The sequence below is a fragment of the Elephas maximus genome, chromosome 7, assembly GCF_024166365.1.
Source record: "Elephas maximus indicus isolate mEleMax1 chromosome 7, mEleMax1 primary haplotype, whole genome shotgun sequence".
Classification (NCBI taxonomy): Eukaryota; Metazoa; Chordata; class Mammalia; order Proboscidea; family Elephantidae; genus Elephas; species Elephas maximus.
The window spans coordinates 25,850,946-25,873,941 of record NC_064825.1 but is presented as its reverse complement, the minus strand read 5'-3'; the positions used below and the strand labels follow the sequence as shown (position 1 = coordinate 25,873,941).

At 41.6% G+C, this 22,996-nt stretch overlaps 1 protein-coding gene across 1 annotated transcript; it reads left to right on the top strand.

Annotated features, from left to right (window-relative positions):
• The first annotated feature begins 348 nt into the window (after nt 1–348).
• Nucleotides 349–20,463, top strand: LOC126078879 (lysine-specific demethylase 4D-like). Its single transcript, XM_049889685.1, is given in 3 exon segments — nt 349–360; nt 19,254–20,230; nt 20,232–20,463. Coding segments are annotated over 3 exon segments (1,221 nt in total).
• The last annotated feature ends 2,533 nt before the right edge of the window (nt 20,464–22,996 follow it).

The following is a 22,996-nucleotide window of genomic DNA, read 5'->3' as shown; positions in this document are numbered from 1 at the left end:
TTTGGTCCCATGGTCCCTGCACTTGAGAATCTCCTAGACGCAGGGGTTGATTAATGCCAAGACACATGGAGATTTTCAAGGAATCCTGGACTCACAGAAGTTGAAAGAAGACAAGGACCTTCCCCAAAGCCAACAAAAGAGAAATCCTTCCCCTACAGCTGGCACCCTGCATTCAGACTTCTAGCCTCCTAATGTCAGGGAGAATAAATTTCTGTTTGTTAAAGCCATCCACTTGTGGTGTTTCTGTTACAGCAGGACTAGATGACCAACATACATGATAGAGGTAGAATTCACATATTCTGTGACCCAGGGGATCCTTAGATATGTTCCCTAAAGGTATTAGTACCCATGTGCTGCAGTGTAAGTGTCTTAAGTATGTTCAGAACAACTTTGTTTGTAAGAGACAGAAACAACCTAAATGTCTATCAACAGTAAGAATCAATTACACAGTTGAATGTAGTAGAGCAGAACAAAGTAGAGCTATGGGGAACAACTTAGATGAATGCAAAAAGGAAAAAAAAAGCACAAGAATATATAAGCTCTGATTCTATTTATACCCAAAAAAACCCAAAAAAACAAAAACTCAAAACCTGTTGCCTTCAATTTCAACTCATAGTGACCCTATAGTAGAACTACCCCATAAGGTTTCCTAGGCTGCAAATTTTCAAGGAAGACTACTGCCGCATCTTAAGCCCACAGAGCAGCTGGCTGGTTTGCATCTCGGACCATTCGGTTATCAGCTGAGTGCTTAACCTCTGTGCCACCAGGGCTCCTTTCCATTTATATAAGGTTATATGTAAACAAAGGAGCTCTGGTGGTACAACTTTTAAGTGCTCTGCTGCTAACCAAAAGGTTGCTGGTTCCAACCCATCCAGAGGCTCTGCTGCCTTAAAGATTACAGCCTAGAAAAGCCTGTGGGGCAGGTGTATGCTGTCACATTGGGTCCCTACGGGTCAGAATCACCTCTCCTGCTCCTAACAACAACAACATATAGAAAGTTTTCAAAAATGAGCAAAACTTTTGTTTGATATTTTTTATGAAAATGATATCCTTGAAATTAGGACGGGGTTAGTCGAGGTGGCAGATGGGGCTATGATTTGGGGAAGGGGGAGCACGAGTCATTATTTCTTGACTTGAGTGGTGGTTATGCCTATGCTCACTCCACAGTCCTTTAAGCTGTACATATATGCTTTATGCATTGTCTGTGAGCACGTTATATTTCATCATTTAAAAATGTAAAAAAACACGCCTTTCCCCTCTAAAAAAATTAAGAGGCATAAAATGGTTTATACAATCATTTTAAAAAATTTTCTTTGTTTAGTTTGTATTTAATTGAATAGTAATGTTCATAAAAAAATTTTTTTTAAATGTTCATAGACTTTAAAAAATCTTGATTGTATTTCAAATTTTTTTATTTCTATTAATGTGCATTTGTACCTCCTCTTTTCTATTATTTTATCACTTGTTATTAGTAGACTTTATTTTTTGGAGCCGTTTTGGATTTACAGAAAAAATGAGCATATAAATGCAGAGTTCCCATATAATCCCTCCCCCAAACACACAATTTCCCCTATTGTTAACATCATACATTAATATGGTACATTGAATGAACCAATATTCATATGTCAATACTGACTAAAGTTATGTCCAAGTTGAAACTGAAGAAAACTGGAACAAGTCCACGAAAGCCAGAGTTTGACCTTGAGAATATCCCACCTGAATTTAGAGATCAACTGAAGAATAGATATGATGCGTTGAACACTAATGACCAAAGAGCAGACGAGTTATGGAATGACATCAAGGACATCGTACATGAAGAAAGCAAGAGGTCATTTAAAAGATAGGAGAGAAAGAAAAGACCTAAATGCATGTTAGAAGAGGCTCTGAAACTTGCTCTTGAATGCTGAGTAGCTAAACAAAAGGAAAAAATGATGAAGTCAAACAGCTGAGAAGACAAAGTAAATATTATGATGGCATGTGCAAAGACCTAGAGATAGAAAACCAAAAGGAAAGAACACACTCAGTATTTCCCAAGCTGAAGAAACTGAAGAAAAACTTCAAGCCTCGAGTTGCAATACTAAGGATTTTAGGGGGAAAATATTAAATGCCGCAGAAAGCATAAAAGGAATATGGAAGGAATACACAGAGTCATTAAACCAAAAATAATTGGTCATCATTCAACCATTTCAGGAAGTAAAATATGATCAGGAACTGATGGTACTGAAGGAAGAAGTCCAAGCTGCACTGGAGGCATTGGCGAAAAACAAGCCTCCAGGAATTGGTGGAACACCAACAGATATTTCTACAATTGGGTGCAGCGCCGGAAGTGCTCACTCGCCTATGCCAAGAAATTTGGAAGACAGCAAAAGGTCAACCGACAGGAGGAGGTCCATATTTATGCCAATTCCCAAGAAAAGCGTTCCAACCAAATGTGGAAATTATCAAACAATATCATTAATATCACATGCAAGTAGTATTTTGCTGAAGATCCTTCAAAAGTGGCTGCAGCAGTATATTAACAGGGAACTGCTAGAAATTCAGCCAGATTTAGAAGAGGACGTAGAGACAGGGTATCATCGCTGTTGTCAGATGGATCCTGACTGAAAGCAGAGAATACTCGAAAGATGTTTACCTGTGTTTTATTGACTACGCTAAGGCATTCGACTGCGTGGATCATAACAAATTACGGATAAAGTGGTGGAGAATGGAAATTCTGGAACACTTAATTGTGCTCATGAGCAATCTGTACGTTGCTCAAGAGGCAGTACGCTCCTTAGAAGCAAGGATGGCAAAACTATATCTCACATACTTTGGACATGTTATCAGGAGTCATCAGTCCTGGAGAAGGACATCATGCTTGGTATATAGAGGGTCAGTCACCCTCAGTGAGATGGACTGACACAATGGCTGCACTAGTGCGCTCAAGGATAGCAACAATTGTGAGGACGGCATGGGACTGGACAGTGTTTCCTTCTGTTGTGCATAGGGTCGCCATGAGTCGGAATCCACTCCACAGCACCTAACAACAACAATTAACTAAAGTCCAAAGTTTATTCAGATTTTTATAGTTTTTACTTCACGTCCTCTTTCTGTTCTAGGATTCTATCCAAGTTACCACATTACATTTAGTTGTTTTGTCTCCTTGGGCTTCTCTTGGCTACGCTAGTTTCTCAGACTTGCCTTGTTTTTGATGACCTTGACATTTTTGGGTAGTACTGGTCAGATATGCTACAGGATTCCCTTCCACTGGAATTTATCTGATGTTTTTCTCAGGGCTAGCCTGGGGTTATAGGTTTTTTGGAGGAAGATCACAGAGGTAAAATGTATTTTTTATCACATTGTATCAAGGGTACATATTATCAATATGATTTATGATGACTGATGTCGACCTTTACCATCTGGCTGAAAATACTGTTTGTCAGGTCTCTTCTCTATAAAGCTACTCTTTTTCCCCATCTTTCCTTGTGCTACTCTTTGGAAGGAAGATACACCTACGGATCAGAGAGTTTTGCTTCCTCTCCTTCAGGTTGGAGTATCTGGATAATTTAAGGAGCCGTGATGGCCCAGTGGTGAAGAGCTTGGCTGCTAACTGAAAAGTCAGTGGTTCGAACCTACCAGCTACTGTTAGGTGGGAGAAAGATGTGGCAGTCACCTTTCCTAAAGACTGCAGCTTTGGAAACCTTATGGGGCAGCTCTATTCTGTTCTACAGGGTTACCATGAATCAGAATCCACTCCATAGCACACAACAACAACATCTGCATAATTTATGATCCCATCCACGACTGAACACCAGGATGACCCAGGACTAGGTATAGTTCATTCCACTGTGCATGGGGCCCCAAGAGTCAGCCTACTAAAAGGCAGTAACAACAACATCTGAATAAATTATTTGAAATTCTTTTGCAGGAGAGATTTGTCTCTTATCCAGCCATTTATTAATTTATTCAGTCTTTTTAAAAAATATATATATTAGAATGAACCCATGGATATTTACTTTATACTGTAGGTTATAATCTAATGTTACTTTGTTTTGTCGCTCAGATTGGTCCAGCTTTGGCCATTGGGAGCTTTTTCAGTTTGCTCCTGTCCTTTGACATGACCCATCAATGCTTCCCGTTTGTTGTTGAGCACTTGCTTACTTACTGTCACTATAATAGGTTGCGTTTGTTTCATATTTGCCAAGCTGAGATTTCCTTAAGAAAAGCAAAAACTGTTGCCTTTGAGTCAATTTCAACTAATAGTGGCCCTGCAGAACAGAGTACAACTGCCCCACAGGGTTTCCAAGGGGTAGCCGGTGGATTAGAACTGCCCGTCTTTTGGTTAGCAGCTGTAGCTCTTAATCACTGTGCCACCAAGGCTCCACCCCTTTACTTTCAAACATTTAGTTTGCTCTAAGTTTGTTTTTTATGAAAAAAAAAAAAAAAACCTTGAATTAAGTGAAATGGTCAATCAGGAACCTAGCCTTTTGACTGAATTTCTTGGATGTTGATTGAATTAGAGTACTGTGGTCGTATAAAGTCTAAATCATCAGGATGTGGAGTTTTCATTTGGTGGCTAGGAGGAAACCATCTCTGGGGCTTAGAGAAGCTTCATATGGAATTAGGATTTTGGTTGGTGAAGGTAGGTCAATTTATTTTTCTGTTACTTTTGCTTGTGAGGGAGAGAGTTATTTTCCTATTATAAATTTAAAGACTGGTAAAACACCACTTGCTGTCCAGTTGTTTCTGACTCATGGAGACTCCATGTGTGCCCGAGTAGAACTGTGCTCCATGGGGTGGGTTTTCAATAGCTGATTTTTCTGAAGAGGAACACTAGGCCATTGTCTCAAGGTGCCTCTGGGGATACTCAAACTTCCAACTTTTTGGTTAGCAGCTGAGCACGTTAACTATTAGCATCATTTAGGGACTCCAAGTTTAAAGATGTTACTGTCAATTTTATATTTAGTTAAGAAGGAAAACTACATGTGGGGATGTTATCATTTCTTTGAATTTGATAATGTTTTTTCAGACTTGTGGTTTTGAGTTTTTTTTCTTGCTAAAAATTTCAGGGCCTTTCTGGAAAAAGCGTTGCATTTGTTGTTGTTGTTAGGTGTGGTCAGGTCGGTTCTGACTCATAGCCACCCTGTGTACCATAGAACGAAACACTGCCTGGTCCTGCGCCATCCTCACAATCATTGTTATGCTTGAGCTCATTGGTGCAGCTACTGTGCCAATCCATCTCTTTGAAGGTCTTCCTCTTTTTTCGCTCACCCTCTTTTTTTTTTTTACCAAGCAAGGTGTCCTTCCCCAGGGACTGATCCCTCCTGATAACATGTCCGAAGTATGTGAGACATGCTTTTACCATCCTTGCTTCTAAGGAGCATTCTGGCTGTACTTCTTCCAAGACAGATTTGTTCCTTCTTTTGGCAGTCCATGGTATATTCAACATTCTTCGCCAATGCCATAATTCAAAGGCATCAATTCTTCTTTGGTCTTCCTTATTCATCGTACAGCTTTCAAATGCATGTAAGGGGATTGAGAACACCATGGCTTGGGTCAGGTGCACCTTAGTCTTCTAGGTGACATCTTTGCTTCTCAACACTTTAAAGAGGTCTTTTGCAGCAGATTTGCCCAATGCAATGCTCGTTTTGATTTCCTGACTGCTGCTTCAATGGGTGTTGGCTGTGGATCCAAGTAAAATGAAATCCTTGACAACTTCAATATTTTCTCCGTTTATCATGATGCTGCTTATTGGTCCAGTTGTGAAGATTTTTGTTTTCCTTATGTCGAGGTGTAATCTATACTGAAGGCTTTGGTCTTTGATGTTCATCAGTAGTACTTCAAGTCCTCTTCACTTTCAACAAGCAAGTTTGCATCATCTGCCTAACTAAGGTTGTTAGCGCATCTTTCTGCAATCCAGATGCCCCATTCTTCTTCACAGAGTCCACCTTCTCAGGTTATTTGCTCAGCGTACAGATTGAATAGGTATGGTGAAAGGTTACAACCTTGATGCACACCTCTCCTGATTTTAAACCACGCAGTACCTTCTTGTTCTGTTCGAAAGACTGCCTCTTGATCTGTGTACAGGTTCCTCATGAGCACAACTAAGTGTTCTGGAATCCCCATTCTTCACAATGTTATCCATAATTTATTATATTCCAAACACTCAAATGCCTTTACATAGTCAATAAAGCACAGATAAACATCTTTTGGGTATTCTCTGCTTTCAAACAGGGTCCATCTGACATCAGCAATGATACCCCTGGTTCCACGTGCTCTTCTGAATCTGGCTTGAATTTCTGGCAGTTCCTTGTCAATGTACTGCTACAGCCGGTTTTGAACGATCATCAGCAAAATTTTACTTGCTTGTGATATTAATGATAAAAAAATGGTCAATAATTTCTGCACTTGCTTGGATCACCTTTCTTGGAAATAGACATAAATATGGATCTCTTTCAGTTGGTTGGCCTTTTGCTGTCTTGCCAAATTTCTTGGCATAGACAAGTGAGCATTTACAGCTCTGTATCCGTTTGTTGAAACATCTCAATTGGTATTCCATCAACTCCAGGAGCCTTGTTTTTCATCAATGCCTTCAGTGCAGCTTGGACTTCTTCCTTCAGTACGATTGGCTCCTCGTCACATGCTACCTCCTGAAATGGTTGAACGACGACTAATTCTTTTTGGTATAATGACTCTGTGTATTCCTTCCATCTTCTTCTGATGCTTCCTGCGTCATTTAGTATTTTCCCCTTAGAATCCTTCAATATTGCAACTCAAGCCTTGAAGATTTTCTTCAGTTCTTTCAGCTTGAAAAATGCCAAGCGTGTTCTTCCCTTTTGATTTCCTATCTCCAGCTCTTTGCACACATCATTATAATACTTTGTTTTCTCAAGCTGCCCTTTGAAATCTTTTCAGCTCTTTTACTCCATCACGTCTTCATTTTGCTTTAGCTACTTGAAGTAAGTGCAAGTTTCAGAGTATTCAAATGTTAATGAAAAATTAGAGGGTTTCTAAACTTGGAAAAAATTTGGATCAGTTGGAGGGGAAGGCTTAAATTACAGATTGCGATTGGATTTTCGTGTGTTATTATTAGGGTGAGTACATAAGAATCAAGGTGGGGTCTGATTAAATTCGATTTTTGATGGGACATATACAGCCGTAACTTTGGGATGTTTCATTTAGACTTTGAATCCTAACAGGGTATTATCTTTCTGGGTTCTAAAGTGTCTTCATTTTGAAATTTTTCCGCCCTTAGAAAAAACCTTTAAACGTTTCATATCGGAAAGCACATTTTCATGTTAAAAATCTCATTTCTTTTTGCATTTAATGAACAAATATAAATGCATGTTTATTTCTTCCCTGATACATTGTATTTTTGTTGTTAAAGGGATTGAGACCTTTTTCAGAGAAAGATGTAGAAGTCAGCTTCTGTAATCTTTTGGTTACCAGCAGTAGCTCTTAACCACTTGCCACCAGGGCTCCACCCCTTTACTCTCAACCTTTTAGTTTGCTGTAAATTTGTTTTTAAAGAAAATCTTGGATTAAATAGAAAGGCCAATCAGGAACGTAGCCTTTTGATTGCATTACATGGGTGTTGATTGAGTTAGAGTACAGCTAAAGTATAAAGTCTCCATCAGCAGGACATGGGGCTTCGTTTGGTGGCTAGGAGAAAACCATCTCTCTGGGGCTTGGAGAATCTTCATATGAAATCAGGATTTTGGCTGGTGGAAGGTAGGTCTATTTATTTTTCTGTTACTTTTGCTCGTGAGCCAGAGAGTTACTTTCCTATTATAAATGTAAAGACCAGTAAAACACCACTTGCTGCTCAGTATTCCTGATTCATGGAGACTGCACGTGTGTCAGAGTAGAACTGTGCTCCATGGGGTGGGTTTTCAGTGGCTGCAGATTTTTCTGAAGTAGATCACTAAGCCATTCTCTCAAGGTGCCTCTGGGTGGACTCAAACCTCCAACTTCTCCATTAACAGCTAAGCACATAAACTCTTAGCATCATCTAGGGACTCCAAGTTTAAAGGAGTTGCTAGTAATTTTACATTTGTTTAAGAAGGAAAACTATGCATTGGGATGTCATCATTTCTTTGTGTTTAAAAATGTTTTTTATTTTTCAATTGGTTGTTTCAAATTTGTGGGTTTGAATTTTTTTTCCTTGGTAAAATTCTCACAGATTTTTGGGAAAAAAGCATTGCATTTTGTTGGCTGGTATCAATGGAAATGAGAGGGTTTCTAGACCTGGCAAAAGACTCGATCAACTAGAGGGAAGGGCTTAAATTAGAGAGTGTGATTGGATATTGGTGTACTAGAATTACGGTAAGCGTATTAGAATTAGAACCGGGGCTGATTAAATTAGAGTTGTGATGGGTCATAGCCTTTCCTTCAGGATGATTCATTTAGACATTGAATTGTTTAAAGGAAATCATCTTTCTGGGTCCTAAAGTGTCTTCATTTGAAATTAAGAGTTTAGGTTGATAGGAGGTAAATGCCATTTTTTTCCAGTTTTTATTCCCCCTTAAAGAATAAAACATTAAAACAATGGCATTTCATATCAGAAAGCACTTTTTCCTATTAAAAATCTCATTTATTTTTGCATTTAAAGAACAAATGTAAGTGGATGTCAATTCCCCCCCCCCCTTTTTTTTAGTTGATGGTTTACGGAACAAACTAGCTTCCCATTAAACAATTAGTACACATATTGTTGTGTGACATTGGCTGCTAGCCGCAGGACATGTCCACACTCTCCCCTTGTTGACTTGGATTACCTATTGCCAGCTTTCCTGTCCCCTCCTGCCTTCTAGTCCTTGCCCCTGGTCTGGTGTGCCCCTTTAGTCTTGTTTTGTTTTATGGGCCTGTCCAGTCTGTGACTGAAGGGTGGACCTCAGGACAGACTTCCCTGCTGAGCTAAAAGGGTATCTGGGGCCATACTCTCAGGGTTTTTTCAGTCTCTGTCAGGCCTGTAGGTCTGGTCTTTTGTGAGTTAGAATTTTGCTCTACGTTTTATTCCAGCTGTCTCTGGGATCCTCTATTGTGATCCCTGTCAGGGCAATCAGCGGTGGTAGCCGGGCTCCATCTAGCTGTGCTGGACCTAGTCTGGTGGAGGCTGTGGTAGTTGTGATCCCTCCGTCCTTTGGACTAATCTTCTGTTTGTGTCTTTGGTTTTCTTCATTCTCCCTTGCTCCAGACAGGGTGAGACCAGTGGAGTATCTTAGATGGCCATTCACAAGCTTTTAAGATCCCAGATGCTACTCACCAAAGTAAAATGTAGAACATTTTCTTTATAAACTATGTTAGTGCATGTCAATTTTAGATTACTTTCCTGATACACTCTATTTTTGTTGTTAAAATGATAGAGACCTTTTGGGAGAAAGATGTAGCAATCTGCTTCCATAAAGATTATAGCCTTGGAAACTCTATGGGGTATTTCTACTCTGTCCTATAGGGTCTTTATTCTAATTATAGGAATTCATTTTTTTTTTCTTTTAGTAAAATACATTTAATATGTGTATTAAAATTGTGAAATGGATGTTGAGCTATTTGAAATATTTTTCTGCTTGCAACTAGATAATTTTTCCTTTCTGTTACTGTTTAGAGGTGTATTGTTAGATTTTTTGTTAGTCATTCTCGCAATTATGTGGCACAGTTTTTAACAGCTCAGCTCCTAACCTAAAAGCAGTTCAAATCCACCAGATGCTCTTTGGAAACCCTATGGGGTATTTCTACTCTGTCCTGTAGTGTCACTTTGAGTCAGAATCAACTTGAGGACAATGGTTTAGTATTCTTTTAATGCCTTAATGAGTTAAAATTTGATACAATATTATTCAAGATTTTTTTAACTTTTTGTAAAATTGGGCCTATATATTTCTTTTCTAGTGCTTCCTTCAGATTTTGGTATCAAGGCTGTGCTTTGTGGTTTGCCACTGAGTCAATCTACAGGAAGAGATCACCAGGCCTTTACTCCCTCCAAGCACTGGGTAAGTTTGAACCACCCACCCTTTGGATAGCAGCCAAGTGCTCAACCATTACATTGTCAGAGTCCTTATGTTATACTTGGACCGTTATAAAATGAACCAGATATTTTTCATACCAAAACATTTCTAAAGTTTGTATAAGAATGGCTAGAACCCTCCTATAAAATGATGTGTGTTTCACAGGTTTTTGGGGGCCATGTTTAAACAATTATATTTTATAATGCTTGATGGTGAGAGTACGAGGTAGATGGGACTGCCTTGTTTTTTCGGGTCTCACAGGTTTTCCGCCTTTGACAGAGCGTAGTCTTACTACTATTCTAGCGGCCATTTCAGTGGAAAATATTTGAGTTTTCCTTCTCTGACAGCTTTTTGGCTCAGGGATTTTCCGGCTTTCACAGGGTTTGCTGTTCCTTCTTTTCATGCCTATCATTTGAGTCTTCTACTTGTCTTTTTTTTTTTTTATTAACTTTTATTGAGCTTTAAGTGAACGTTTACAAATCAAGTCAGACTGTCACATATAAGTTTATATACACCTTACTCCGTACTCCCACTTGCTCTCCCCCTAATGAGTCAGCCCTTCCAGCCTCTCCTTTCTTGACAATTTTGCCAGCTTCCAACTCTCTCTATCCTCCCATCCCCCCTCCAGACAGAAGATGCCAACACAGTCTCAAGTGTCCACCTGATATAATTAGCTCACTCTTCATCAGCATCTCTCTCCTACCCACTGTCCAGTCCCTTTCATGTCTGATGAGTTGTCTTCGGGAATGGTTCCTGTCCTGGGCCAACAGAAGGTTTGGGGACCATGACCACCGGGATTCCTCTAGTCTCAGTCAGACCATTAAGTCTGGTCTTTTTGTGTGAATTTGGGGTCTGCATCCCACTGATCTCCTGCTCCCTCAGGGGTTCTCTGTTGTGCTCCCTGTCAGGGTAGTCATAGATTGTGGCCAGGCACCAACTAGTTCTTCTGGTCTCAGGATGATGTAGGTCTCTGGTTCATGTTGCCCTTTCTGTCTCTTGGGCTCTTAGTTGTTGTGTGACCTTGGTGTTCTTCATTCTCCTTTGCTCCAGGTGGGTTGAGACCAATTGATGCATCTTAGATGGCCGCTTGTTAGCATTTAAGACCCCAGACGCCACATTTCAAAGTGGGATGCAGAATGTTTTCATAACAGAATTATTTTGCCAATTGACTTAGAAGTCCCCTTAAACCATGGTCCCCAAACCCCCGCCCTTGCTCCGTTGACCTTTGAAGCATTCATTTTATCCCGGAAACTTCTTTGCTTTTGGTCCAGTCCAATTGAGCTGACCTTCCATGTATTGAGTGTTGTCCTTCCCTTCACCTAAAGCAGTTCTTATCTACTAATTAAAGAGTAAAAAACCCTCTCTCCCTCCCTCCCTCCCTCCCTCCCTCCCCACCTCGTAACCACAAAAGTATGTGTTCTTCTCAGTTTATACTATTTCTCAAGATCTTATAATAGAGGTCTTATACAATATTTGTCCTTTTGCCTCTGACTAATTTCGCTCAGCATAATGCCTTCCAGGTTCCTCCATGTTATGAAATGTTTCACAGATTCGTCACTGTTCTTTATCGATGCGTAGTATTCCATTGTGTGAATATACCGCAATTTATTTACCCATTCATCCACTGATGGACACCTTGGTTGCTTCCAGCTTTTTGCTATTGTAAACAGAGCTGCAATAAACATGGGTGTGCATATATCTGTTTGTGTGAAGGCTCTTGTTTCTCTAGGGTATATTCCGAGGAGTGGGATTTCTGGGTTGTATGGTAGTTCCATTTCTAACTGTTTAAGATAACGCCAGATAGATTTCCAAAGTGGTTGTACCATTTTACATTCCCACCAGCAGTGTATAAGAGTTCCAATCTCTCCGCAGCCTCTCCAGCATTTACTATTTTGTGTTTTTTGGATTAATGCCAGCCTTGTTGGAGTGAGATGGAATCTCATCGTAGTTTTAATTTGCATTTCTCTAATGGCTAATGATCAAGAGCATTTTCTCATGTATCTGTTAGCTGCCTGAATATCTTCTTTAGTGCAGTGTGTGTTCATATCCTTTGCCCACTTCTTGATTGGGTTGTTTGTCTTTTTGTGGTTGAGTTTTGACAGAATCATATAGATTTTAGAGATCAGGCGCTGGTCGGAGATGTCATAGCTGAAAATTTTTTCCCAGTCTGTAGGTGGTCTTTTTACTCTTTTGGTGAAGTCTTTAGATGAGCATAGGTGTTTGATTTTTAGGAGCTCCCAGTTATCTGGTTTCTCTTCATCATTTTTGGTAATGTTTTGTATTCTGTTTATGCCTTGTATTAGGGCTCCTAAGGTTGTCCCTATTTTTTCTTCCATGATCTTTATCGTTTTAGTCTTTATGTTTAGGTCTTTGATCCACTTGGAGTTAGTTTTTGTGCATGGTGTGAGGTATGGGTCCTGTTTCATTGTTTTTGCAAATGGATATCCAGTTATGCCAGCACCATTTGTTAAAAAGACTATCTTTTCCCCAATTAACTGACACTGGGCCTTTGTCAAATATCAGCTGCTCATTTGTGGATGGATTTATATCTGGGTTCTCAATTCTGTTCCACTGGTCTATGTGCCTGTTGTTGTACCAATACCAGGCTGTTTTGACTACTGTGGCTGTATAATAGGTTCTGAAATCAGGTAGAGTGAGGCCTCCCACTTTCTTCTTCTTTTTCAGTAATGCTTTGCTTATCCGAGGCTTCTTTACCTTCCATATGAAGTTGGTGATTTGTTTCTCTGTCACCTTAAAAAATGACATTGGAATTTGGATCAGAAGTGCATTGTATGTATAGATGGCTTTTGGTGGAATAGACATTTTTACTATGTTAAGTCTTCCTATCCATGAGCAAGGTATGTTTTTCCACTTAAGTAGGTCCTTTTTAATTTCTTGTAGTAGAGCGTTGTAGTTTTCTTTGTATAGGTCTTTTACATCCTTGGTAAGATTTATTCCTAAGTATTTTATCTTCTTGGGGGCTACTGTGAATGGTATTGATTTGGTGATTTCCTCTTCGATGTTCTTTTTGTTGATGTAGAGTAATCCAAGTGATTTTTGTATGTTTATCTTATAACCTGAGACTCTGCCAAACTCTTCTATTAGTTTCAGTAGTTTTCTGGAGGATTCCTTAGGGTTTTTTGTGTATAAGATCATGTCATCTGCAAATAGAGATAATTTTACTTCCTCCTTGCCAATCCGGATGCCCTTTATTTCTTTGTCTAGCCTAATTGCTCTGGCTAGGACTTCTAGCACAATGTTGAATAAGAGCGGTGATAAAGGGCATTCTGGTCTGGTTCCAGTTCTCAAGGGAAATGCTTTCAGGTTCTCTCCGTTTAGAGTGATGTTGGCTGTTGGCTTTGCATAGATGCCCTTTATTATGTTGAGGAATTTTCCTTCAATTCCTATTTTGGTGACAGTTTTTATTATAAATGGGTGTTGGACTTTGTCAAATGCCTTTTCTGCATCAATTGATAAGATCATGTGGTTTTTGTCTTTTGTTTTATTTATGTGGTGGATTACATTAATGGTTTTTCTAATATTAAACCAGCCTTGCATACCTGGTATAAATCCCACTTGGTCGTGGTGAATTATTTTTTTGATATGTTGTTGAATTCTATTGGCTAGAATTTTGTTGAGGATTTTTGCATCTATGTTCATGAGGGATATAGGTCTGTAATTTTCTTTTTTTGTAATGTCTTTACCTGGTTTTGGTATCGGGGAGATGGTGGCTTCATAGAATGAGTTGGGAAGTATTCCATCATTTTCTATGCTTTGAAATACCTTTAGTAGTAGTGGTGTTAACTCTTCTCTGAAAGTTTGGTAGAACTCTGCAGTGAAGCTGTCGGGGCCAGGGCTTTTTTTTGTTGGGAGTTTTTTGATTACTGTTTCAATCTCTTTTTTTTTGTTATGGGTCTATTTAGTTGTTCTACTTCTGAATGTGGTAGTTTAGGTAGGTAGTGTTTTTCCAGGAATTCATCCATTTCTTCTAGGTTTGCAAATTTGTTAGAGTACAATTTTTCGTAATAATCTGATATGATTATTTTAATTTCAGTTGGGTCTGTTGTGATGTGGCCCTTCTCGTTTCTTATTCGGGTTATTTGTTTCCTTTCCTGTATTTCTTTAGTCAGTCTAGCCAATGGTTTATCGATTTTGTTAATTTTTTCAAAGAACCAGCTTTTGGCTTTGTTAATTCTTTCAATTGTTTTTCTGTTCTCTAATTCATTTAGTTCAGCTCTAATTTTTATTATTTGTTTTCTTCTGGTGCCTGATGGATTCTTTTGTTGCTCACTTTCTGTTTGTTCAAGTTGTAGGGACAGTTCTCTGATTTTGGCTCTTTCTTCTTTTTGTATGTGTGCATTTATCGATAGAAATTGGCCTCTGAGCACTGCTTTTGCTGTGTCCCAGAGGTTTTGATAGGAAGTATTTTCATTCTCGTTGCATTCTATGAATTTCTTTATTCCCTCCTTGATGTCTTCTATAACCCAGTCTTTTTTCAGGAGGGTATTGTTCAGTTTCCAAGTATTTGATTTCTTTTCCCTAGTTTTTCTGTTATTGATTTCTAGTTTTATTGCCTTGTGGTCTGAGAAGATGCTTTGTAATATTTTGATGTTTTGGATTCTGCAAAGGTTTGTTTTATGACCTAATATGTGGTCTATTCCAGAGAATGTTCCATGTGCACTAGAAAAAAAAGTATACTTTGCAGCAGTTGGGTGGAGAGCTCTGTATAAAGTCAATGAGGTCAAGTTGGTTGATTGTTGTAATTAGGTCTTCCGTGTCTCTTTTGAGCTTCTTACTGGATGTCCTGTCCTTCTCCAAAAGTGGTGTGTTGAAGTCTCCTACTATAATTGTGGAGGTGTCTATCTCACTTTTCAGTTCTGTTAAAATTTGATTTATGTATCTTGCAGCCCTGTCATTGGGTGCATAAATATTTACTATGGTTATGTCTTCCTGATCAATTCTCCCTTTTATCATTATGTAGTGTCCTTCTTTATCCTTTGTGGTGGATTTAAGTCTAAAGTCTATTTTGTCAGAAATTAATATTGCTACTCCTCTTCTTTTTTGCTTATTGTTTGCTTGATATATTTTTTTCCATCCTTTGAGTTTTTGTTTGTGTCTCTAAGTCTAAGGTGTGTCTCTTGTAGGCAGCATATAGATGGATCGTGTTTCTTTATCCAGCCCGAGACTCTCTGTCTCTTTATTGGTGCATTTAGTCCATTTACATTCAGCGTAATTATAGATAAATAAGTGTTTGGTGTTGTCATTTTGATGCCTTTTTGTGTGTGTTGTTGACAATTTCATTTTTCCACTTAGTTTTTTGTGCTGAGACGTTTTTCTTAGTAAATTGTGAGATCCTCATTTTCGTACTGTTTGAGTTTATGTATGTTGAGTCGTTACGTTTTTCTTGGCTTTTATCTTGAGTTATGGAGTTGTTATACCTCTTTGTGGTTACCTTAATATTTACCCCTATTTTTCTAAGTAAAAACCTAACTTGTGTTGTCCTATATCGCCTTGTATCACTCTACATATGGCAGTTCTATGCCACCTGTATTTAGTCCCTCTTTTTGATTATTGTGATCTTTTACATATTGACTTCAATGATTCCCTGTTATGAGCATTTTTTTTTTTTTAATTAATCTTAATTTGTTTTTGTGAATTCCCTATTTGAGTTGATATCAGGATGTTCTGTTTTGTGACCTTGTGTTGTGCTGGTATCTGGTATTATTGGTTTTCTGACCAAACACTATCCTTTAGTATTTCTTGTAGCTTTGGTTTGGTTTTTGCAAATTCTCTAAGCTTGTGTTTATCTGTAAATATCTTAATTTCGCCTTCATATTTCAGAGAGAGTTTTGCTGGATATATGATCCTTGGCTGGCAGTTTTTCTCCTTCAGTGCTCTGTATATGTCATCCCATTGCCTTCGTGCCTGCATGGTTTCTGCTGAGTAGTCTGAACTTATTCTTATTGATTCTCCCTTGAAGGAGACCTTTCTTTTCTCCCTGGCTGCTTTTAAAATTTTCTCTTTATCTTTGGTTTTGGCAAGTTTGATGATAATATGTCTTGGTGTTTTTCTTTTTGGATCAGTCTTAAATGGGGTTCGATGAGCATCTTGGATAGATATCCCTTCGTCTTTCATGATGTCAGGGAAGTTTTCTGTCAGCAGATCTTCAACTATTTTCTCTGTGTTTTCTGTCCTCCCTCCCTGTTCTGGGACTGCAATCACACGCAAGTTATCCTTCTTGATAGAGCCCCACATGATTCTTAGGGTTTCTTCATTTTTTTAAATTCTTTTATCTGATTTTTTTTTCAGCTATGTTGGTGTTAATTCCCTGGTCCTCCAGATTTCCCACTCTGCATTCTAATTGCTCGAGTCTGCTCCTCTGACTTCCTATTGAGTTGTCTAATTCTGTAATTTTATTGTTAATCTTTTGGATTTCTACATGCTGTCTCTCTATGGATTCTTGCAACTTATTAATTTTTCCACTATGTTCTTGAATAATCTTTTTGAGTTCTTCAACTGTTTTATCAGTGTGTTCCTTGGCTTTTTCTGCAGTTTGCCTTATTTTGTTTCTAATGTCTTGAAGCATTCTGTAAATTAGCTTTTTGTATTCTGTATCTGATAATTCCAAGATTGTATCTTCATTTGGGAAAGATTTTGATTCTTTTGTTTGGGGGGTTGTAGAAGCTGTCATGGTCTGCTTCTTTATGTGGTTTGATATCGACTGCTGTCTCCGAGCCATCACTAAGATATACAAAGGAACAAGATATAGTAGTGGTTCATTCTGTAATTGCTCACTGAGTCTTATCTTGTTTTGTTTTCTTTCAATATACGAGGATGGGGTACTAGATTGTTCTGTCTTGTTTGTTGTAGCCCTTGACTTACTTATGACCTATTACCAGCTGGTTTGGGCTGTTTTGCAGATATATATGCCTGAGTCTATTCACTATTCTTGAGTAGAATCTGATTTTGGGTCATCAAGTGTGTGCTGCACCCTAACACCTATCCACCTCGAGAAGTAGTGGTGATAGTTGTGTGCACCAGATTCTATTAGCAGCTGGGGTTCACCCTCCGGCAGGGGGCAGGATGGTGACAGGCTTCCCCCAAGTGTCAGTGAGGTAGTTGTGTCTCTATTCCTATAGCACCTTGGTGGGAGGGTACTGCAGCTGTACCTTAGGCCTCCAATGCAAGTACCTCTACTGACTGGTAGATGTCGCCCTCCTCAGACCCCTAAGGCAAGAGGCTAGGTGGTCTGGGGGGAGCTTCAGCCCTCAGTTCCCTGTTGTGGGTCAGTTAGGCTCTGTTGAATAAGCAGAGATATCAGACCTGGGAAATTTGTTTTTCCAGAAAATCCGCTAAAAAAAAATGCAGTCGGATCCCTATCAGAACTGCCTTTGGATTATAACCGCCACCTTATTCCCTGTAAGGATGAAAGTCCGAGATTTGGATCTTATATGCTTGGCTGTAGCTGGTTCTGTGTTTTTAGTCCAGTTAGGGATGGATTTTTGGTCCCTGGGTTTTTTGTGGTTCCTTCTTTCAGGCCGGAAGAATGGGTTAGGAAAAGACCAAAAAAAAAAGGGGGGGGGGGAAGCAACGCCGCCGCGGAGCCGGAGCTGTTCTCCCTCTGGCTCAGGAAATTCCAATGTTAATGAAGCCTCCTGGGAAGGGCGGGGGAGGGTTCAGAGAAATAGGAGAGTAGCACCGCGGAATATAGCCAAAGTTGCTTATCTTGCTTGGAATGACTATTTTATCTGAGATTCCCGAGGGGCGTGTTGCCTATGTGTGCTGGCTGTGTGGAGATTGCCCCCGAGGGTCTGGCCCGCTGAAGCCGCGGTCAGATCCTCCGCTGCCAGTCCGAAGTCCAGCATCAAGGTTCCCCTGCTAGAATGCCGCACTCCCGGCTCCAAAATCAGTCACTGCTTCCTGGGGACTTCTCGTCCCACCAGCTGCGTCGCAGCGCCGCCGCACGGACCGGCTGGGCCCCCTCCCGGGGTTAGTTCAGGGGAGTAGGGCTGTGCCCCGTGCTTGCGCCGTGACAGCGCCCAATCAAATGCCCGGCGCCAAGGTTCCCTGGCTGGGACGCTGCACTCCCAGCTCCAAAACCAGTCACTGCCTCCCGGGGACTTCTCCCACCAGCCCCGTCGCCACGCCGCCCCCGCAGACCAGCTGGGCCCCCTCCCGGAGTGAGTTCAGGGTGGTAGGGCTGCGCCCCTTGTTTGCGCCATCCCAAGATTTTGAGTTCAGCTCCCCTGGGCCCAGACCTAAGCCCGGTGCCAAGGTTACCTGACTGGGACGCTCGCTCCAGGCTCTGAAAACAGTCACTGCCTCCCCGTATTTGTTCGTTCTCGGTCTCTAAATCTGTGTTTGTTGTTCAGGGTTCTAGATTGTTATGTATGTGATCGATTCACTTGTTTTTCCGAGTCTTTGTTGCAAGAGGGATCCGAGGTAGCGTCTACCTAGTCTGCCATCTTGGCCCCGCCTCCACCTACTTGTCTTTTTTAAGAGTTAGCTTTTGATTTTCGTCCTAATCCCTACTGGATATTATGTTTCCTTTGTAGCCCTTTCTGATGACATTTTTCTGGCTTTTCCTTTCCATTCTTAAACTTTTTTTTTTTTTTTTTGGAGTTTCTTCATCGAGTTTTGAGACAAATGTTTAATACATTTAATTTCAACCTTTTTATACTTTTCCTTCTAGTCCAATTAGATGTTCCTCTTTTTCTGTCTTATGATTTGATCTTAAGTTTTAATTTTGATATTAACATTGCCGTACCAATTGTCTTTATCTTAGTGCTAACTCAGTATTTCTTTCTCATCCACTAATTTGTAATGATTCTGCATTCTTTAGGTTTCCTTTTAAAACTTCCTTGAAGAGTTACTGCTCCAGTGGGGTTGGGAGCTACCCATGCACCCAAGAATGACAATGAGGAGAAGCCTCAGAAGACAGAGTTAGACTCCCAACTGAGGAAACTGACAGAGCTACAGGGTGAGCCAGGCCCTGACTGGGAGTACATGTTCCCCAGGGAGAAATTCTGTTCCCTTTGGAAAACAATGCAAAGTGGATTCCCCCTGGTGAATCACCAGGCCTGGAGAGATACCACATTTGTTTTAAAAATGCAAGTCTGAAGTTTGCCTCACAGATAAACCAACACATTACAACCAATAAAAATATACTTTAAAAAGTTACTCCCCAGCATTCTCAGGAATCTACAACATACCTGAAACCTTGTAAGTCTTCCTTTTTCTCTTGCAGCCATGAAGCCTGAGCACTGTGGTACCTAGAACCCAAGTTGTTCTACCCTGACCTTCTGCCCAACCATGGAAGAATTTAAAGATTTCAACAAATGCGTTGCTTACATGGAATCCCAAGGCGCACACCGAGCAGGCCTGGCTAAGATAAGTCCACCGAAGGAATGGAAAGCCAGACAGACCTATGATGACATCAGTGACATCCAAATAGCCACTCCTCTGCAGCAGGTGGTCTCTGGGCGGGCAGGTGTGTTTACTCAATACCATAAAAAGAAGAAAGCCATGACCGTGGGGGAGTATCACCACTTGGCTGACAGTGACAAATACCGCACTCCACCACACCTGGATTTTGAAGACTTGGAGCGAAAGTACTGGAAGAACCGCCTGTACGATTCTCCGATTTATGGCGCCAACATCAGCGGCTCCTTGTTTGATGAAAACAGTGAACATGGGAACCTCAGAAACCTGGGAACAATTCAGGACCTGCTGGAACGGGAGTGCGGGGTCGTCATCGAAGGCGTCAACACGCCCTACCTGTACTTCGGCATGTGGAAGACCACCTTCGCTTGGCACACGGAGGACATGGACCTGTACAGCATCAACTACCTGCACTTCGGGGAGCCCAAAACGTGGTACGCGGTGCCCCCGGAGCACGGCCGACGCCTGGAACGCCTGGCCAGGGAGCTTTTCCCGGGCAGTGCGCGGGGCTGTGAGGCCTTCCTGCGGCACAAGGTGGCTCTCATCTCGCCCACCGTGCTCAGGGAGAATGGCATTCCCTTCAGTCGCATCACCCAGGAGGCTGGCGAGTTCATGGTGACGTTCCCCTATGGCTACCACGCTGGCTTCAATCACGGCTTCAACTGTGCCGAAGCCATCAACTTTGCCACCCTGCGCTGGGTTGATTATGGCAAAGTGGCGTCTCAGTGCAGCTGTGGGGAGGCCAGGGTCGTGTTTTCCACGGACGCCTTCGTGCGCATTCTGCAACCCGAGCGCTACAAGCGCTGGAAACGGGCGAGACCGGGTGGTCGTGGAGCACAGGAAGCCCATGGAGCCAGCCGGCCAGGAACGGACCGCCTGGAGGGAGGCCCGGGCACCCAAGAGAGTTGCACCGGGCATGCAGCACCCCCGCCCCGCCAGGCCCTGTGCCTTTCTAGTCCTCTGGCCTCCAGCGGTGGCTCCCGCCTCAGTGCTCCTGTGTCCTGCTCCCTGGCTCCTCTGCATGCAGCTCTGCTGTGCAGCCTGAGGCTGCTGTCCCTGCCACATCCGCTGCCGCTGCTCCAAGCTCCGATGAGCCCCGCCCGGTAGCCGTGCCCATCCCGGGTCTGCCCGCTCTGCATCTCCAGCCTTCACCTGATGGAAGAGTTCTTGGTGGTGTTCCTTGTTGTCTTCGGGAATCTGAAGATGAGGAACAGCCCCTCCAGGCCTCTGCTAAGAGGTGCACTGCCCCCACAGTTCCAGGCCTCAAGTCTCAGCCCCTACCTGGGCATGGACTGTGATAGAAGATCCTGCACCTCTGAGTCCTGGACCCCAGAATCCTGTTAAAGCTTCCGGGTGCAGTGGCACCCCTTTGCTTCAACTCTTGGGGCTCCCACTGGATCCTGATTCTCCAAAGCACCCTGACCAATGGGTGCTATCACTGGACACCATTACAGTGAATCCGCCTGACATTGTTCCACTGAATCCTCCCAACATCCTTGTTCCTCTCAGAAAACTCCCTAGTGACACAGCTGGGGACTGCACGACCCCTGTGAACCTGTTCCAAGTTATTGCCATGGACCACTCTTAAGCCTGTAAGATCCTGTCCCCAGCTCAGGTTGCCAAAATCTCCTGCACTCCTGACTGTGATCACTGGGGACAAACTAAACAGATGTAGGCGCACTTCTGAGTCCTGAGATGTGTCTACCACAAGGAGTGTTCTGAAGCCTCTGGGCTTAAAGAAGGGCTATTGAAAAAGTGTCTGTGCCACTGACACTCCCAGCCTCAGGAATGTTGGAAGCTGCCAGCTAAGCTCCAACTTGGAGCTGGAGCTCTCTCTGGTGGAGACCCTTTTACCTCCTAGATGTGGCACATTTCCAGGCTGCCTGATGCTTTCTCATACTGTGACAACCAGGGCTACCAGTGGCCACTGAAGTGGACCTCCACACCCTTAAGAGTGCCATAGGATGTTGTGGTATCTCTCAGGGACCCTCAGACTACTCCTGGACACTTATATTCTTGTGTCCTTCCAGGCCTGGGTGCTGTGGACATTGCTTGATTCTGATGTCATCATCAGGATACCTTCTCTTCCTAATATGTCCCTAAACCCTTTGCTGTCCAATTTTTCCATTTGTTCTCATATAAATGATTTGTGGCTTTATTGATGTTTATTAAGTTCATTTGTTGTAGAGTGTATCTGCCAAGCAAATAAAATCCTTAAAATATATTTAAAAAATCAGAATTATATAAAAGAGATATATTTCAAACACAACAACTCATCACCTATCCAGAGACCAGAATAACTGGTGTACCAACACTTCTGACTGGGGCTACAATAGATGGTCCAGGATTTAATGGAAGAAAATTGTAAAACAAAACTGAAAATCTTTTTTTTTTTTTTAATTGTACTTTAGATGAAGGTTTACAGAACTAGTTTCTCACTAAACAGTCAGTACACACATTGTTCTATGACACTGGTTAACAACCCCACAACATGTCAGCACTCTCCCTTTTCAAACTTAGGTTCCGTATTACCAGCTTTCCTGTTCCTTCCTGCCTGTTAGTCCTTGTTCCTGGGCTGGTGTGGCCCTTTAGTCCAATTTATGGCTGAAGGGTGAACCTCAGGAGTGACTTCATTACTGAGCTGGAAGGGTGTCCGGGGGCCATACTCTCAGGATTTCTCCAGTCTCTGTCAGGCCATTAAGCCTGGTCTTTATTTTTGTGTTAGAATTTTGTTCTACATTTTCCTCCAGCTCTGTTCAGGACCCTGTATTGTGATCCTTGTCAGAGCAGTCAGTGGTAGTAGCTGGGCACAATCTAGTTGTACTGGACTCAGTCAGGTGGAGGCCATGGTAGATGTGGCCCACTAGTCCTTCGAATTAACGTTTCTCTTGCATCTTTAGTTTTCTTCATTCTTCCTTGCTCTCGAAGGGGTGAGAGCAGTGGAGTATCCTAGATGGCTGCTCACAGGCTTCTAAGACCCCAGACACTACTCACCACAGTAGAATGTTGAACATTTTCTTTATAAACTATGTTATGCCAATTGAGCTAGATGTTCCCTGAGACCATGGTCCCCACATCCCTCAGCCCAGCAATTTGGTCCCTTAGGGAGTTTGGATGTGTCTATGGAGCTTCCATGACCTTGTCTTATACAAGATGCGCTGACTTCCCCAGTATTGTGTACTGTCTTACCCCTCCCCAAAGTTACCACTTATCTATTGACTATTTAGTGTTTTTTCCTCCCCATCCTTCTCGTAACCATCAAAGATTGTTTCTTTTTGTGTGTAAACCTTCTCATGAGTTTTTACAGTAATGGTTTCATACAGTATTTGTCCATTTGTGATTGACTTATTTCACTCAGCATGATGTCCTCCAGATTCATCCACGTTATGAGGTGCTTCACAGATTCATCATTGTTCTTTATCGTTGTGTAAATACTTCATCGTGTGTATGTACCACAGTTTGCTTATCTCTTCATCTGTTGATGGGCATCTAGGTTGTTTCCATCTTTTTGCTATTGTGAACAATGCTGCAGTGAACGTGGGTGTGCATATGTCTATTTGTGTGATGACTCTCATTTC